Below are 19,293 nucleotides of genomic sequence, written 5' to 3'. Positions count from 1 at the left end.
GTAAGGAAAGATAGAGCTAAATCTATAGCCTTTGGTTTTCTAATTTAGAACACTTTCTCCCCTCCCCTACTCAAAAAATAGACCTAAAAAGTAGAAGTATAAAGATGTTCCACTTTTAATGCAGAAATGTAGATAATTAACTGGCCCATTACTGTCAGTTGTACCCTTCCACCACCTCAAAACAAGCTACATCCTTTAAATGTTCTAAGCAACTTCTAGTCGTATTTATGCACATCAGCTTATAACCTATATGTGTGACAAGTGGGATATTCTTTCAGCATCAACTTGTGATTTCATAATTGTTGAAATTCTTTAAAGGAATAAAAAGTTACAGACTGCTTTTATGACAATAAAATCAAACTTTAATTGGGGAGCCAGATAATATTGCCTTTTCTTTCCAAAATTTTAATTTATACTTTTTAGTAGAAAACATAACACATTTCTCATTCATTTAACCAATTAATCCAAAGGAAAAAAGTGAAGTACTATAATCACAGGTACACTAATAAACACTTTTACAAAGATATTCAGAAATATTTGCAGCCGGTTTTATAAGACTCTGATATAAAACAAAGTAAAATAAAACATTTTGAAATGGCAAAATCGGTTTACCTAGCCTAAATTGCTTCAAAGAGACATTTGCACTTCTTGTCCTGGCTTAATAAAACAAAGTAAAATAAAACATTTGAAATTTCAGAATCAGTTTAGCCTAAATTTCTTCAAAGAGGCATTTGTATTTCTTGTCCTGGCTTAAAAACAAACCCTGAAATTACTTTTCTTTTATCCAAATCAATTGACCATATTAATCTGCATAAAGTCTATGAGGCTACGTTGTGATAAATGCTATAAACACAAAATTAAGGCAAATCTGATAGTTATTGTCAGATAAATAGCACATTTAGAAGGGCCTTTGTTAATCAAATGCCTCCAATGTATCCAGAGGTATAGATTTCAAAGGGCAAGTCTGTATCTGTTGCACATCTGATTCTCACAGCATTCATGAAAGAGGAGACAATGATGTTCCCAATTCACTGAAAACTAAGGTGACTTGTTTAAGGTCATACAGTCTGATCGGTGGCACAAACACATTTATCAATAGCCTTGGAATACAGAGTACAGGGCTTCCTGTTGGTAGATACACCTTCCTAACCTCACGGAGATGTGATCCAAGTATCAAAACAAGTGTGAGTCCCTTCAGGTGTGGAAAATACTCCAGCCATAACAGGTGAAGAGCAAAGTCAGCTCAAGATTTGGCATATGCTACACAATTTACAGTAAAACACTGGGAAAAGCAGGAAGCTGATGTGAGGAAGGAGGAAGAATGATTTGAAAGATTATAAAATGGCAAAGTTCCTCTAAAACCTATAATAAGTTAAAACAAACTGAAAAAAAAAAAAGGTCTTAATTGGGAAGCCAATATTCAGACCAAAGGAGGGAGTGGGAGGAGAAGATGTAGAAGGAGGAAAGCAGGAAATTATCCATCTTAACAGCTCAAAGGATTTGGCACATATCTATGTTATCTAAATAATCTTGAAATTTCTTTGAGGTAGACAAATGTTAGGAGTAAGTTGAGTTCATGAAAAACAAAAAAGAAAGAAAGAAAAAGAAAAAAAAAGAGAAGGAAGCTCTACAATCCTTAGTTATTTGTAAAAACCTCTTTTAGTAAAGTGCTTAGATGCCAGCCATTTTATTCCTACATTTAAAGGCTGACTGATGGTAAATATCTTACAGGTAATGGACAAAAGCCAAGTTGGGCTTTAAAAAAAGCCTAAAAGCCTATCAAAGTTTACAGTACGTTTCTAACTTTTTATACCTTCTTTACTTGGAAATTATTGTTCTCTCCTCCTTGTCCCTTGGTAAGCTCCTCCTCAGTTTTCAAGCCTGAGCTCAAATTCACTTCGGCCAAGTGTCCATGACTCCCTTGGTCAAATGCAGCACTCCTACTCCAGAAGTTCCGCTAAGCCACAAGGTCGCTTTCGCTGTGTTGTGACTGTTTGCCCACTTGTCTCCCCACTGGACTATAAGCTACTCAAAAGGCAATCCTGCTTCTTCATTTTTAAGTCATCAAGACACAGCACTCTGTGGGTACTCAAATTAACCAATAGTTCATCTTATTTACAATTTCTCAAGCAGCTCATTTTATGTTAGTTGCACAATCTGGAGGTCTGGAGTTCTTCACATGAAATTTAATAAATTATCCTGCAAGCTCATTTTTATTCCCATTTTCTTTACCCAGGGGGAATCAGTCTACCAGGGCAAATAATGAGCTTACGACCTTAGTCCCTCTTCCCAACCCCATTTTATAGTTACATTCCTTTCATTAAAATATCCTTATGCACTTACAAATAAAACTAAGTCCCAAGAGGGCAACAAAATATAAGATTCTTAATGATATAAAAACAAATCTTTCTGATACTAGATCTTTTATACTAGAAAAATAAATTATTGTGCTTGAACATCATTTTTAAGCACTTAGTGAATTTGAGAATCTGAACTGCCACTTGAAATATTCCCAGGAAAGAAACATTATGAACCAAATGAAGGAACATAGCTATTCAAAGGGACGTATTTTTGTACTTGTTTTGCTCCAATTTCTGCCACATAGACTGCTCCAGTCTTTCTGTCAACTTCTAGGAGATGTGGTAAAGCTTGATCTGCTAGTTGGATTGTGCTGATCACAGAACACTCCCCAATGCTTCCCACTGGGGGTGCTGCTACAACTGAGAGCCTGCTAAGATTCAGCTGGGCCACAATCAAGTACTTCCCATCAGGAGTAAACCTAAGAAGAAAGACATTTAACATAATAAATGTCTGTGAAAAAACATAAGGGTATTTTTTTTTTCAACATTTTAATCCCCTACTGTGCCAAACAACAGTAGGCACCTACTTGCTGAATGATTCTTTTAAGAAGAATTTTAATTTGATCTAATTCTGTTTATGAGGGAATAAGATGTCCATGATGGTAAGCAAAGCCAAAGATTAGCTTAAATTTTTTAAAAGTATCAATATCATAATGAAGAATTGATGTTAGGCTGGGTTTGATTTTTGTCCTGTGTTTAAACATTTACCAAGTAAAGGCTAGAGGAGAGGTCTAGCGTATGTTATTTCTTGTTTTCACTTTATCTGGCATCTGAAAATCTCGCATATCAAATTCCTCTGTATATTTCTATTTTCCCCTAATTCAAAATTAACAATAAATATTTTAAACTTTCAGCTAGCTTTTCAGAGGAAGTGAGACACATACACTAACTAAAACATGCATTTTGCAATAAAATGAAACAATTACCTGACTGAAGAAGGTCCCTCTTCTGTGAAACAATTATTCCATGCTCCTAACCACTCCCCAGTGTCTTTATCAAATACTTGGATTCTTTTATTTCTTCGGTCAGCAACCCACACCTGAGAAACACACAAAAATGTCAATTGAAAAATATCCATAATATGGGAAGAAAAAAGGGAAAAGAATGTTTATTTTCATTAGTTTCACATACATTATCTCACTTAAGAGGATTCCGAAGAAGGCAGTGTAAGTCCCATTTTCAGATGAGGAAAAACTAAAGTTCAGAAAGGCTGCCATCTCTGAAGTGAGCTTACAAATGGGAGAGGCACAACCCAAAGCTGTCTTAACCCAAAGCTTACAATACTCTGTCTACTGTTCTAAATGTGTGAATAACTAAAAAGCTGGAGTACTCTACCATAATGCAGGGGATCAGTAGATGATGAAAAGTGACAACAGTCATTCATTCCTCTAACAAGCATTCATTTTTCAATGAGTACTACTGGCTTGTCAGCTCCTGGGCCAGGCAACATGACAAAGAAAAGCAGCTTTACTTCTCAAGAGCTCAAGATAGTAGGATGTGAGGTATTCCTTCATATTGCAGTATCATTAAACCCATACCTGCTATTACCAAGGTATGTACGGAGTGCTGAACCAACTAAAGAAGAAGCCTGAGATATTTTAGCAACATATAAAGAACAGTAATAGGTTTAATTTAGGTTTGTTATAGGCTGTAACGGGTTATTAAGGAACTTGTTATAAGACAAGAAGCGAGATGCATTCTAAATGACATTTCATGGCTACATGCATGCAGCTTAAAGCATAAAGGGAAATGGTTTTTGATGACTTGTGGCCAGGGTTGTAGAGAGGTATGAAAGAATGGACTGGGAGTGGGTCAGTCCTCTTTACTTCTACCTCCCTGCTTTTGGTCCTTTGGATTTCTTGGGTTTGTAGACTGAGAGATTATTTCTTCACAGGTAACCCTGACTACAGCTTCATCAATGTGTGTGAATTTTGGTAGCCATTGAATTCATCTCCAATCAGAAACAAATCACAACTCACTACACCATTTAAGACAGGTTGTTGATGCCAAAATAAAGCAATTTCTCAAGGTCTTTTCCTGATCTATGATCCTTTAGTAAAGATGGGTTTTCTTAAAGATTTTGAGATTAGTATCCCAGACAAATGACCAAGGAAGAAGTATAGTTTACACACTAGGATGATACTTTAGATTGTTAGCGTCATCTTTCCTGCTCAACACTCAATGAATTTTGATTATGGGAACTCCTGTTTAACACATAACAAGAAGTCTGGAACTGACTAACCTTTCATATAGGGTTGTGGTGATGATTAAATGAGTTAATTATGTAAAATGCTCAGAACAGAATTGCTATTGTTATAAAACACAATTGTGTATAACTGACACTCTTTATCACTCAGGAATGCCAGAGTACCCCCATCAGATGATTTCCAAGGCCTTTCAGAAGGGTATTCCTCACCACGATGAATTTACCTGGGTCGAGGTCTCGCATGCTCTGAAATTTGATTTTTTTTCTTAGCACACAACGAGTCACCCAAGCTAAGGAGGATAAAGTGCAAAAGCTTAATTCAAACTTTCCAGTTCCCAATTTACCTACAAAGTTCACATGGTTGATTAACATCTTATGGCAGATCAGAAGATTTAATGATCAAAACATTCTCATTTTTGTCAATCAATTATGATTAGGAAGCCAAGTCATAATTAGAAGTTTGTTTGCTGAGCACTGAATCGGAAGTAGAAATGGATTAAATGCCTAATGGTATGAAGGCAAGTAGCTTAATGCATCCATTGTGTGTCAAGACATTTAATCATTTAATAAATAAATATAACTACTATGTACTAGGCACGAAGAAATAAAGCAAAAGAGATTCAGTAAGCACTCTCAACAGCCTAACATCTATTAGGGGAAACAGACAAATGATTATAATATAGCATGATAGTTACTATGATAGGAAGTACAGGCTGCTATAGGAAAAGAGGAGGAGAAACTAATACACAAATTCTTTGGTGGGGGTTTCGTTGTGCAAATGTAACCTCAAAGAAGTGAGCTCTATGCTTAGAAGTTGAGTAAAGGCAAAAGAGATAGTAGTGAATAGGGTAGAAAAGAGAGAAATTGATTGAAATTTGTTGGCTAAAACTTTCTGTTCCCTAAACAATGTGGAGCTAGTGAGAACAAGAGTTAGCCTAGGTGGCTCTTTTTCAAACTTCCACGGTTAACCTCTCCCACTCCACTTTAGATCAGCACATTTTTTTCTTGAGAAGTGAAAAGACATTCAAACACTTTTAGTGGAGTTTTCCCAGTAAGAGGGCAACTTTTTCTTTCAGGTAACTTTACGTTCAGATCCATTATTTGTTCCTTCTATCCTTTTAAATGGTACAGGAAATCCATTTTGCTCATTTCTAAATATTTGGGGAACCCCCTCACTACAGGACCCAAACATTTGTAAGAAAGTATGTGTGCACACCCAGCCCCTCAGTAATTACCCAGACACACCCACTAACACACATGTATCCACATACCCAGACACACATGTATACCACAATCTATATATACATGCCCAGACATACACACACACACACACGCACAAACATATTCAGACACACAGTCCCAGACACAATGACACTGTATTTTTACCCGACCAGCTGAATCAAGTGTAACACTGTGAGGTATGTTGAACTTAGCAGGCCCTGTCCCATTTTCTCCATGCAGCCAAAGGATCATGAAATCTATAAATGGTAAAAATATATAGTCAGAGCAACATATAGAATGTCTCATGCATTTGCATATTTTATGAAACAGGTTACAAAGAACTATTTAATTACACCGCTGGTTCACTTGACTATGCTTTCTCAGCTTTCCTGTCTATATGTCCATTTGCCCATTTCTTACAATTTTTTTTTAAGTTCCTTCTCTGCTTTAGGGAATTAATCTACTTCTTTAATTATTATCTCCACTTGAATTTTTCATGACTGCTTCAAAATCATTGTTTAGGGTTTATGCCATCCTTTCCCTAAAACTGGTTCCCCTTCCCAACTTATCTGTTACTTGATATTAGTATTCCACAGACCTTAAAAATTCACATTATGATTTTACCACCTATCTCCTTTATTACCCACTATGGTGGGTTCAACTGTGGTCTTTTAAAAAGATGTCCAAGTCCTAACTTCTGATACCTGGGAATGTGATGCTATTTGGAAATAGTTTTTGCAGGTAAAATTAAATTAGGGATCTCATGAGATCATCCTGGATTTAGGGTGGGCCCTAAATCCTTATTAAGAGAAAGAAGGGAAAGACTGGAGGCACAAAAACACACAGAGAAGAAGGGGCCGCCATGTGAATATGGAGACAGACGTCAGAGTTATGCTGTCACAAGCCAAGGAATGCTTGAGCCACCAGAAACTAGAAGCGGCAAGGCAGGACTTTTAGAGTGAGCACAGTCTACCAGATTTCTGACTTCTGGATTCCAAAACTGTGAGAATAAATTTATGTTGTTTAAAGCCACGCAGTTTGTGGCAATTTGTTACGGCAACCACAGGAAACTAATACACCCATATTCAATCTGTCTCCTAGATTTTGTTGTTTCTTTCATTGAATTTTTTGGATTCTTGCTTTATCCTTACCCTACACTTCCCTTTTAACTGTTATCAACCAAATTCAGTTACTAAATGATAAATTGACTACACAGCCTCCAAATGACAGAGCTCACTTGTAATAGATCCTAAAAGAATGTGTTATAAAACCTGCTGCTGTAACATCACTTTCCTACTAAGAAAACCTCAAAAATGTTATAGGCAAAAACATGGCTTTAATAATCCTCAAATAAGACTTCAAAAACATCCCAAATTGTATTTTCTGCTGCTGAAAAAGTGCATCTTCACCTTCTCTCCTGCTAATAAATGCCTGTAGACCATGCATGATAAACCGTCCATGAAAGTTCCATCCACCCTCCCTTCTCCTCCCACCAAAACTAGTTTAGTTCAATAACTACTTCCTTCATGACATCTTGTTCTACTTCTCCAGGCAATTTAATTTCTCCTCCTAAGTCCATTTTGCTTTAAGAATCAACACCATAGACTACATTTCATTGTTCCATACATAATAGATCTGCACCTCCTGATACTAGAGAGGACACAGAAAGGGCATTCAATAAAATGCTTGCTGATTAATCAGCCTGTAGGATACTTGACTCTGGGATTCTAGGTTTCTAATTTCTACATGCTTAATTGAATAGGATACACGCTTATCTCCTGAGCCCACTAGAAATTCTCATACTGTTGCCAGTTACTTTTGGAGGAATCTCCTGGCCTTTGGTGAAGAATAAGTGGGCCTGTTATCAGGATCATTTATTGCGGGCAATCATACCCATCTGTTTTTCAGTCTTCTCGTAGTAATACACTTAACTCTTTACACACCGCTTCATACACAACACTTAAAACATTATACCAAGTATCGAACAAATTAAAATCAATTTATAATATTTTTATAATACCATAAACAATTAAGTCATGTACCTTGGGACAGTTTGATCAATCTGTTATTCAATCCTCCATCTCCATCCACAATGTAAATATCTCCTGTGTCCTCTACATATAATTCTGCTGGGTTATCAAACTGCAAAGGATTCAAACCAGTGCCTTTTTTGCCTGGAGTACCCAAGACTTGAACAAGATCACCAAAAGAACTGTATTTTTTAACAGTATGACCAAAGAATCCTATAAAGATAGATATGTACATCTCACAAATAAAACCACTATACAAACCTTCAGATTTTTCAAGTAAGCTAAGAGCAAAAATTTGATAGAAGTAAACAGTAACAAATAGTTGATAGGCTTAGGAAATTACGTATAATTGACAAGCACTATAGCTTCTTCATAAATTACAGCCAAATTTGATCACGAATTAAAATTTCCATTAGTCCAAAATAAGTGGATTCTAAATTCAAATAAATAACATCCCCATAATTGACTCATTATACAGGAAACTCAGAATGTTAACAAAGTATTGGTGCACCATTTTCTTTTTTAATCTTATGATCTTGAATAAGCATTGCTTATGAAAGGAAATCAAGACGAAAATGTAAAGGGAACAACTTATATTTGAAACTGTTATTTCAATCACTCACATACAGATCTTAAATTTCAGTAAGTCAACAAAAACGTTCTCTATGGTACAGATTTTTTTTTTTAACTGCATTTTCACCTTGTGGAGACATTCAAAATTCAACCCCTCAACTTTTGTTTGCTAAGAAGAAAATAATCTTTGTAAATCATGAGTATCTTATTTTCTCACATTAAAATTTCTTTAAGTTAAAATTATCTCACAAGCAAGAGCATACAGCAGACTATTAATAAGGGAATATCATAAAGCAGTGAACAGAAATCAATTTGAAGGTACATATGCCAAATTAATTGATAGGTATTCAAAAGACAAACTGGATACATTGAGCTTACCAGAAAGAAAGTGAATCAGCTTGCATTACAATTCTATGTTAAATAATTTATTTACTATTATACTTTTGGACAGTTGAGCTAAAGTTTATAGCAATAAAAAATACATAAGCCTCCAACTTTCTAAAAACTAGCAAAAAAGACTAGCAATAAAAAATTTTCTCAAAAAAAAAAGGCTAATTTGTAGCCATATTTTTCAGTAGAGGAAATTTATTCCTTTGGGAAATAGGAACATAAAACTGTCTTCAGATCTCTGGGTAGAAAATTAGCTGTAATGGAAAAAATGAAGAGATCGTCTGTGCTCTTTTTATTTCTGGGAATCAAGGAAGTCTTATTTTTAAAAATCACATGAATAAAATGAACTCAAAGTAACGGCCTTTAACAGTGGATCTTCAGGAAAAAAGTGAAAACAGACTCTCATTACAGTATTAACAATTCACTCAGTGATAATCTATAGATTTTTTTTGGTTGAACCAGAATCGTACTATGTAAAACACAGCATGAAATAAATGGGCCATCAGCTGAGGCCCAGAAATCTTATGGGTTCTGAGAACAGCTGTGATAATGGCCCTACTTACAGAAACTGAGAACGCATTATCTCTAAAAAATGGTATCTGAATCAGCCAGGACTGTAGAACCAGGATGTCCCTCAATTTAAGAACATAACTGGGCCAAGGAATACTAGAAATAATGTTTTTATAATCCTATTTCTTCCTGAATTCCTAGGGTAATGCTAGGATATCTCAGGTATTGCCTTGTCTTAAGCTACAGCCACAGGTGAATCGTTTCTCTGAAAACTTTCTCCATAGCTGCACATTCAGTTGTGCTCACTTCATTTTTCAGCTTTTTCTACTAAAAATATTTGATGGCAAGGAGATTTCAGACATGCTTCAGTCAGTAGAATTTCAGAAACATTAACACCAGTTTCTGCAATCTTTGCACTTTGAGCAACAAAGCAGTTACGATTTCATAATCTTTTATGAAAGAGAACTGGAAAAGGAAAATAAGAGTCGAGGATTCCAGTCATTGCTTTTAGAGACTGCCACTTTATTTGGCTTCAGTTTAAGAGTTATTTAATCTGAGAAGAGCAACTGATGCTTTAAAGAGAAGTCCCTAGACAAGTTCAAGGAAAGATCATATTAACAGGCTCCTTGTCAAATTTCTTTCCTTCTTTCTTTTTTTTTTTTTTTTTTTTTTTTTTTTTGACGGAGTCTCACTCTGTCGCCCAGGCTGGAGTGCAGTGGCGCGATCTCGGCTCACTGCAAGCTCCGCCTCCCGGGTTCACGCTATTCTCCTGCCTCAGCCTCCCGAGTAGCTGGAACTAAAGACGCCCGCCACCACGCCCGGCTAATTTTTTTTTTTGTATTTTTAGTAGAGACGGGGTTTCACCATGTTGGCCAGGATGGTCTCGATCTCCTGACCTCGTGATCCGCCCGCCTCGGCCTCCCAAAGTGCTAGGATTACAGGCGTGAGCCACCGCGGCCGGCCCTTGTCAAATTTCTTAATTCCACATAAGTACAATATAAAGTTTGTTAAAAACATGTGATTTCATGAATCGTTAAAGAAATTACAATTAGATTCAGCAAGTCTGATTTTAAACAATACAAACAAGGACATGTGCAAAGATGCGATTTCCAGTAAGATAATTTAATAGATATTACTATACATACCACTTCCTACATCCGTGATCCAGACGGATTGTTCATATACAGTACTGGCTGCAAACATACCATGAGGTGCGTCAACTGTATAATTCCAGGCTCGTAGTAAATATCCATCCTCTGTGAACACTAATATCTTTGGGATGTTATCCCCTCTCTGAAGGTATACAAAAAATAACTTCTTAGGATCAGTTTTAAGGAAAGGTAATCTATATCTTGGCGAAGAAAAAAAAATAACTGAGAATATTACTAATGTTTCAAAAATCACTTTCAAAATCTAACATATCTTTCACATTCGTAACCAAAATACGTGAAACCAACTCAAAAATAAATTGCACAATTAGCATGATATAAACGCATATGGTCAGTTACTACAGCAAGACAGGAAGGCTGTTGTTTCCTTTGTGTTCATAATTTTTTTAAATCTCTATGTTACTTACTTGACCTATGTAAACCAATCCATTGAGGGAGTCAACTGCAACACAAAATGTTGTTCCGGTAAAATATTCTGGGTGCTTAGGCCAACCCACATCCAGCCGGTAAAGAATTTTCTCAGTTCTCCAGGAAACTGCAAAAGTAAAGTTCCTCAAAACCTGAAACAAAATCAGACAATTCAGATTTAGTTTACCCTCTAGGTAAGAACAAAAAAAGGGCGGGGGCGGGGGGGGAACAGGGCTTATTGTTAAGCATGCCTTGACAACTAGAAGTTTGCTGGACTGAAATAATTCCAAAGAAATGAGCTTAGATGCCTGAAGACCAACACGACCACAATACAAGCCTGCAAATTATTTGAGGCTGTAGTAGGAGTTGGGAAAGAGGAAAATGGCGATGTAACATATACAAATTTTTAAACTCAAAGAGTCCAGGCAGTTCGGATCCAGGTGCAGGCTTTGAGACAAGCTACTGAGGGAACCAGGGCCTGCCACCTCCATCCCACGACCGTGGCGACGCCTCCCAACAGGGCCCTCCGCACACCCAACAGTCATTTCCTCACTACCCAACTCACTGGAGAGCCACAAAAACTCGAATGCAAAACCAGAAATGCAAGAAAGAAGCCAGCACCGGCTACGCAGACCCAGAATCTCGCCATGAGCAGACGGGAAAAGCCAGGCGAGGGAGGGTCCGCAGGTGCCTGGGGGAGGACCCGACAGCCTCAGGCCCGAACGGTTTGTAGCGGCACAGAGGGTCTGCCCAGGGCCCGAAGAGCCTATCTCCAGTTTCCCCTCCCTGGAGGCACGAGCTTTCAGTACGAAAGGGAACCGAGACCAGGGCGAATGAAAATCAAAGAAGACCGGTTCCGGACTTCGTGTGCATTTCGGGGTCCCCGCCCTCATGTCAGGTGCTTCGGGCTGACCCAGTGACCACCCTTTCCCGCCCTCGGGGCAGTCCGCGCCGCTGACTTCCAGTGGCCCCCAAAGTATGGGCGTCCGTAGATATGCCTTAATCGCTCGCCATTTATTCTTTTTAATTCAGACGACAAAATCAAAACGTCGCACACTCAAACACGAGGCATAGTGGGGATGACATTCAAAATAATGACCGCTAGGCTTCGGGAAGGATTTTTGCCACATCCTGGTCCTACCATCCAGGCATCCGCTATGGATGCCTATGTTCCCACACCAGGACCCCACCTCTGACTTTCGGGAAAGAGGGGCCCAAGCTGGCGGCGCAGTGTTGAGTTTACTTGGGCGCGACAGGCTTTATTGTAGGTCCCCATGAGCTGGTGGGGGCTGTAGGGGTAACCAGGCAGGGCGCCTGGCGCTGTTGGGGCTGCGTTTTTCCGGAGTCCCCCTATGCGAGTCTGTGCCCCTCTTCGCCCGGCTCCCGGTGCTCTCCAGCCGCCGGCCCGCTCCCGGAAGCCGCCGCAGCTGGTAACAAAGAGCCTGCCGGGGCGCCTGCTGCCGGGGCCGAGGTATCCAGCAGTCGGGCGGAGCGGCTGGGGATGAGCGCGAGCCGGACCATGCGTCCGGGTTCGCGGCGGTGAGGGTCGCGGCCGGCGGCCGAGGCACAGGTGCGGGTCGAGAGCCCGGCACCTCCCTCCCCGCCGCCCGTGTACTCCGAATCCAGGTGTTTCTACTCTGCCGGCCGCTCCACCTGGGAAAGCGGCTTCAAGAGCTACCTCTGGCGGCACCTGGCCCTCAGCTTCAGGGAAACGGCACTCAAACCTGCCGCCGAGCCCGGGTTTTTCTGCAAAACTCAGAGGACCTGGCTCTTGCCCGAGGTGCCCTGAAGCATTGTGTGAATAAGCTGGGGAAGCCTGATTGGAGTGCTTTTTTTTAATAAAAAAAAAGTTTTTCTGAGTCTCAGTTTTTAGAAATTTTTTTGCGAAGTTTGCAATACTCTCTACCTCTTCGCATCCCTCTCTTGCTCGTGGAGTCTTTTTCCTCCTCAGCTATAAATATTTTTACTATCGGCGGAGCAGACCAGGGATGAACGTCTTGTAATTGCCAAGTGTAACTGTTAAAACCACGTCGGGATAGTAGTCAAGATGGATAAAAAGTCCTTTGAAATGGTGCTGGATGAAATTAGAAAGGTAATTACGCTCGATTCCATGAATTATTTTATGAGATGAATTCTCGTGGTTTAGAGACTCTTTGAGGTACTGTGTGGAGATTGTGCAGAATAAGGGTCCTAGGATTGCCAAATTGGTTTGAATTCTCACGTGTAATGGAGGAGTTTATATCTTGATACGTTTCCAGCACAAATAGAAATTAAGTTACGTTAACGCCAAATTTGAGACTCAGCATGGTGTCGTGGGAATTATATTCAGACGGCCCTCCGTTCCGAAGCCGGCTTTACAAATCCTTAATAGCTCTGTACTTTTGGGTAAGTGGTTTAATATTTTTGAGTTTATTGCCTCATCTTTCAGTAACACAAGAGTGACTGAAAACGAGAGGTAATTAATACGCAGAAAGTTTCCTTTATGGTACTTATTATGATGGGGTTTTCAAATCTAAGCATAAGGTAGAGTATATTTGTTGCGTTGGCCATGCAAAATTCGTGTCCTGATGGTAAGTGTGGCATTAAGTTTAAAGTCGCTTTTTTAGGAATTGGCCGTCAATAACTTGAGTTTCAAAACTTTTTTCTCCTGCTTTCCAAGTTTTTGCTGCTTTTTGAGGCTGTTGTGTGGATCCCATTTCCCAGAGTGAACCAGACAGCAACAATTCTGGAAGGTAGTCTTGAGCCTAACAATATCTCAAGCACAAAAATACCGAGAAGTTACTTATTTTAAAATGTAAGGACTTGATGTACCATTGTTACATCCACACACGGTGCTTTCCTTCGGCCTTCCGGGCAATTACTCTTTCGTCAGCTGCATACCTTTACCACCCTTGACTGAAACGGAAGAAATTGTTGCCATGTGCTCTGGTGCTTATTTCGGTTTACAAAACTATTATTAAAATTGTCTCTGGTCTTGCTGTTTTACTTTGTTTTTATACAGCTTTTTTCTTTTTTCAAATTGACGTCTTTAAGTCTTTAAGTTTTCATCTTTGATAATACCGAACATTCTTTGAACAAATTCTGCTTTTGCAAACCCAAGTGTCCAATTAATTTTTGAAATAAAATATTGGTTTGCTAATTATATGCCTAGAAATTTGTCACAATTTGTTCGTGTGCTGATTTTTAATTACTTTTCATGAGAAAATAATTGGTGAGTCCAAGTAGACAGCAGATTTTTACTTTTGGAAGATACAGGGTCTCAGTGTGCATATTCTCTTCTTAGTGTCGTAAAAACGTCACAGTAAATTCTAAAGAGGGGAATAGGAAATTTTCCAGATATGAAAGTCTTGTTCACATGAGATGGCAACTTAAGTCAATATTTCTGGTCAACAGTTAAAATATATCTTCTGCTGGCTTTGCCGAGTGGTTAGATACATCAACATTGTCATAGTCTATTAAAATGGAATAAAATATTGACATATCTAAATATGAGCATTACTGTTGATTTTCTTAAAAATTGTTCTTTGTAAATGTAAGTCAGTTTAAACCAGGTCATCTCTTGAGTATCACAGTGAGTTTATATGATAGATAATACCGATTGTCACTACTGTCATTTAAAACAGGCATATAAGAAGCCACTAGCAGAAGAACTGGGAAAGGGAGTAGAAAGGGGGAAAAAGCAATGCTTAACTGATTATTCAAAAAGGAGGGAATGATAGATATTTATTAGTGAGCACTTATTTTGCAAGCCTGTTTTTAAGCACTTTCTGCAGTCATTATTTGTTTTGATTCTCCTTACAACCCACGAGGTGTAGGCACTACTTTCTTACAGCTGGCGGCCTACTCTCTGGGGTTAACTGGTCAGCTCAAGACTCCCCAGGTGGTAAGTTGGGGGCGGGGGGCAGTATTCAAACTATGCTTGCGGAGCACCATGCTGTCCCGCCTGGGGTTACAGCTGTGCCTCTCAGGCATTGATGGAAGAATTGAGATATGACTTGGCATCAGTACAATCCAAGACTTTGTTCAGAAACTTGTATTTGACTGTGTCCGATTATTATATTGATAATAAAACTCTTAGGAGTACATTATTTAGAATGCCATTTTCTCCCTTTTCAGTGAATATTGAACTCTACTGAGCACCCAGGATATTTCAGTTGACTGGTCATAATACTTTCTCCTAGCAGAATGATATATGTGAAAAATATGAATATTACAATTATTTTGTAGTACAAAGGGATTGGTTCATTTTTAATGATTAGTGGCTACCGACTTAAGATAGCTGTTTCCATCTCTAAGCAAATAGCTGCAAGGGGAGCATATGTGATTTAGTGGGCTCTAGATAATGCGGCATCAAAGCCACCAACTTCTCTCTCACTCACTGACAGATTCCATAAAGGAAAGGAACCACCACTTACCGAATACCTATCATATATCACATCTAATGTCCACTATTATAGTTTTCATAGTAATTCTTTGAGGTTGGTGAATGGTGTTCCCTCTATGAGTGAGGATGCTCAAAGGGAATTAAAATGCCTCTCAAAGTCTACACTGCCAGTTAGTGGCAGGCACAGACATTGAATTCAGGGTTTCTTGCATTCTCATATCCCTATAGAAATACTGAGAGCCTCAACTAGACCTTATCTTATTCTTGCTTCTGTGTCACCTAGCACATAATAGATATTCAATAATTGATGAATGAGTAACATCTGATATGTTTAATCTTAAGAATGACAATTTGATTGGATTTAGAATGTTTTGAAACTCTTTAATTACATATTTAGGAATTCTGAATGTTATGTATACTAATGTTGAATCATATCTATTACAATTTTACTCCCTTTCTTTGTAGAAGTTGGTAGGGAAGCCCAGCAGGTCTTCCTGCTTGCTCAGTGTGTCCCTCACAGTGTGGAACCTGGAAAGGTGGAAGGAAGGGCCTCTCACCACAGTGACCTTAGTTCCTCTGCATGACAGGGCTGAAGTAGACCTGCCACTGTTGAGTTGCTTAGGCAGTTTTGATAGATGCATATTACTGTGCTGCTTATGTATATTAATGCTGTTTTACTGTGTGTGTGTGTGTGTTTTTTTTTAGGCTGTTTTGACAGAATACAAATTAAAAGCAATTGAATATGTGCATGGATACTTTTCTAGTGAACAGGTATTCCTCATTATTTGTTTAAACAAAGCTTTCTTTTTATACCAGTGTTCTGTTTAATGTCTGTCTGCTGGCCAAATTCAGAATTGCTTTTACCTTTTTGCTGTATGTATTCAAGAACTCGAGAAGCTCTCAGTTTTGGCAGAAAACTTTACAGAATTTATAATTCAGGGACTAAGCACCTCTCCATTTTCACCCCAATTCATGTTTTAAAATGATTTTAAATATAGGGTCTTAAAGCAATTCAAAGTGTTTATGGTTCTGGGCACAATATCAAAGATTTAGAAACTTGTAATGGTAAATTTACCCAAATTTTTATAATTGCATGTAAGACAATTACAAAATTCATCATGTAATATAGAAAAAAATGTGAACAAATAATGAAACGTGTTTTTATATGAAGCCACTAATAAAAATTTCAACAGTAAGAAAAATGCACAGCGTTATTTAATAAGTAGTTTCTGTAACTGCCAGAATACTAACATTTTAAGCATGATAGTTCAGTGAAAACTTCATTCCACCTTAGGGGCAGTTTGCTAATTAAAATATATGTGTGTGTGTCACACACACAAGGGGGCATGTTTCTGAGGTATAGTTGGAAAATTCTTGATAGAGAAGTCAGGCATAAATATTAATAGAAATGTCTGGAGAACAGCTCGGGGAAAGGATGGACAATAAATGAATCTATATATTGAGTTAGTACATGCTCCAGTTGAGTTAGTAAATGGTCCAACTTCTCATTGGTTTCTCAAGAACTTCAAAACTTGAAAGCTTGAATGACTTTAAGCCTATAGAAGTTCTGCCCACTAAATTCTTAAAAGCTACTTTATGATTTGCATTTGTTGCCTTTATGTCAGTTTTTCAGCTTTCTCATTGCTTTACAAAGTGACTTTATGCTCTTTTAAAAATTTAAATGTTTTGGCTGGGCACGGTGGCTCACACCTGTAGTCCCAGCACTTTGGGAGGCCGAGGCAGGCGGATCACATGAGGTCAGGAGTTCAGGACCAGACTGGCCAACATGGGAAACCCCATCTCTACAAAAATACAAAAATGAGCCGGGCATGATGGCGGGTGCCTGTAATCCCAGCTGCTCAGGAGGCTCAGGTGGGAGAATTGCTTGAACCCGGGAGGCGGAGCTTGCAGTGAGCCAAGATCGTGCCATTGCGCTCCAGCCTGGGTGACAGAGCAAAACTCTGTCTCAAAAAAAAAAAAAAAAAAAAATGTTTTAAAAAGACTTATAATTTCTTACAGCTAATAGCATTTTTTTCTTGTGCGTATGTGATGCACCACCCTTAATGATGCTTCCACTTTGCTAAAGTCATTACAAAGTTTATTAAGCCACTTTTTAAATGAGCTTATTATATTAAAGATTTTTCTTTGTATCTTAGATATGGTGGCTTGTAAAATTTTATGGTTGGTAAAATATAGCATTTATTAGATATTAAGAACATTATTCCCATCAAAGTTAAGGACATACACTTTTATCAAATTAACTGGAAAGTATACATAATACTTATTTGATATATATGTATCTCTTTATAAGGAGTAAAAATTATTTTTACTCTCTTTACATACCATTCCAGTTTGCACCATTGAACTTGCTGTAGAGAATAATTGAAACCTTAGCATACTTTCAGGAACTGTCTTCTTGTATCACTTTTTTCCCTCTTTGGAGCATCTTTGGAGGCAGTGAAACAGGGTGGTGGTGATCATGCTGAGACTTCAGTGTCCTGATCTTTATGCCCTGTGCTCACCACTTACTGGCTATCTCGTAATGCTTCCCTCATTTGTTTGAAGTTCTTAGGTGGTGGTGGGAGCTGATCTGAGCTGCACACTCTGAGCTCTCAAATGATGTATCATTTAGGGGCTGCTGGAGTAATTCATGTTGATTCTTAACATTTTTAAGGGACTAGGTTTATGATTTGAGTTTATGCCCTCCAGATTCAAGTTAAAGGACCTACTAGGACTGAAGTTAGTGGACCTGCACTAAAACATACCACCGTGCCCTTGTGAGTGCTGTTCGCCCCTCGTGTTGAAAGGTTTTCCATTCACAGTCCATCTTTATAATCCTGAGCTGACATTTGATCTCCGTCTAGTACTTTTCAACCATCCTTTTCCTATTAGGATACTTTGTTTTTTTCTATATTGTATATTCTTCTTTCTAGACCAGTGCTGTCTAGTAGAAATTTTTGTGATGGTAGAAATGTTCTCTATCTGCATTGTGCATTATTGTAGTTACCAGCCTCACATAGCTCTGGAGCACTTGAAATGTAGCTTGTGTCACTAAGGAACTGATTTTTACATTTTACTTGACTTTAAGTGATTTAAATGTACATAACCGCACGTCGCTATTCTGTTAGCACAGTTTTTAGACTTTAATGCCACTTGTATCACCTGGGCCTGGGCTACACATGTTGAATTATAATTTCAAGTACTGAAATCTTATAAAAATGTTTGCAAACGTGCTGTCATTAGAGCTGTTAGTTCTTTGTTTTCAGGTGGTTGATTTGCTGAGATATTTTTCCTGGGCCGAGCCCCAGTTGAAGGCAATGAAAGCATTACAGCATGTAAGTAACTTATTTTTTTCCTTTGGAACGTAGAGTTTAAGTATTTTTAATTCTCCCAGTTGTGTATAATTTATTTCAGTTGTAATTTATTTGCATTAGAAAAGCGAACTCTACGTGTTATATTGTACTTTGATTCAAAATAGCTATGTTAAAAAATTAAAATTTTCTAAACTGTACATTTAAATTGTATGCCACAGTGTCTTGATTTGCAAGTTAGAAGAAAACTTCACCAGCAAGCAAAATATAGGATTTGAATTCTTAATGGCTTTTTGCACTTCTGTTTTTTTAATATCCATCTTCACCATCTTTCTATTTAGTCTTAGAAGAGTTAGTACTGTCCAAATAAATTTTCAGTGATGATGGAAATTTTTATATCAGCACTGTCCATTGTGGTAGCCACTTGAATGTGCCTCTTCTGAGGAACTATATTTAATTTTACTTAATTGTAATTAGTTCAAATAGGTACATGTGCTTAGTGGCTACTATGTGGATAGCACAGCTCTAGAACCTAGGTCAACAGGAGCATCTAGATCACACAGGAGTATCTGGCTGTGTAGGAAGATTTTTGAAGCAATATCAGGCCTGGATATCTTCAGTGGAATCAATTTATAGATCCTTGACTTTCTAAACTGATGAGCCTAAGAAAGTATCTGGGTCTGTTAGTGCTGCTTTCTGACCTCTTCTTTAATACTGGCTTTTTTACTGCT

General features: G+C 38.2%; 2 protein-coding genes across 4 annotated transcripts in view; one reads left to right on the top strand and one right to left on the bottom strand.

The window, feature by feature from the left end:
- Positions 1-339: 339 nt before the first annotated feature.
- NHLRC3 (NHL repeat containing 3) lies at positions 340-11,851 on the bottom strand. Of its 2 annotated transcripts, XM_055244110.2 has the most exons (7): positions 11,433-11,851; positions 10,867-11,019; positions 10,436-10,583; positions 7,830-8,030; positions 5,953-6,044; positions 3,287-3,399; positions 340-2,779 (listed from the first exon to the last, which is right to left on the bottom strand). In XM_055244110.2, exons 1-7 carry the CDS (start codon positions 11,514-11,516, stop codon positions 2,527-2,529), a joined length of 1,044 nt encoding a protein of 347 aa, XP_055100085.2. In that variant the 5' UTR covers positions 11,517-11,851; the 3' UTR covers positions 340-2,526. The 2 variants fall into 2 exon arrangements, with proteins under 2 accessions (XP_055100085.2, XP_055100086.2); XM_055244111.2 differs by lacking the exon at positions 7,830-8,030 and having other exon boundaries at positions 11,433-11,833.
- The window catches only part of PROSER1 (proline and serine rich 1), a 28,246-nt gene continuing 20,718 nt past the window's right edge, over positions 11,766-19,293 (top strand). Inside the window, exons 1-3 of one of the 2 annotated variants that reach the window (XM_055244107.2) lie at positions 11,766-12,959; positions 15,957-16,022; positions 18,518-18,586. In XM_055244107.2, coding sequence (XP_055100082.2) covers positions 12,915-12,959; positions 15,957-16,022; positions 18,518-18,586 — 180 coding nt within the window. In that variant the 5' untranslated portion in view covers positions 11,766-12,914. The remainder of the gene's footprint in view (positions 12,960-15,956; positions 16,023-18,517; positions 18,587-19,293) is intronic. The other variant, XM_055244109.2, reaches the window with a different exon arrangement.

This window comes from Symphalangus syndactylus, chromosome 15, assembly GCF_028878055.3.
Source record: "Symphalangus syndactylus isolate Jambi chromosome 15, NHGRI_mSymSyn1-v2.1_pri, whole genome shotgun sequence".
NCBI lineage: Eukaryota > Metazoa > Chordata > Mammalia > Primates > Hylobatidae > Symphalangus > Symphalangus syndactylus.
The sequence above is the reverse complement of the archived record's forward strand: the minus strand, read 5'-3'. Positions and strand labels throughout refer to the sequence as shown.

Bases quoted from the DNA above. Each gene is read 5' to 3' on its own strand.
- NHLRC3 (XM_055244110.2), bottom strand. From the start codon at position 11,516: ATGGCGAGATTCTGGGTCTGCGTAGCCGGTGCTGGCTTCTTTCTTGCA. The intron at 11,020-11,432 runs GTGAGTTGGGTA...ATTTTGTTTCAG, and splicing joins CGAGTTTTTGTGGCTCTCCA to GTTTTGAGGAACTTTACTTT. The intron at 10,584-10,866 runs GTAAGTAACATA...GTATACCTTCAG, and splicing joins GATTGGTTTACATAGGTCAA to AGAGGGGATAACATCCCAAA.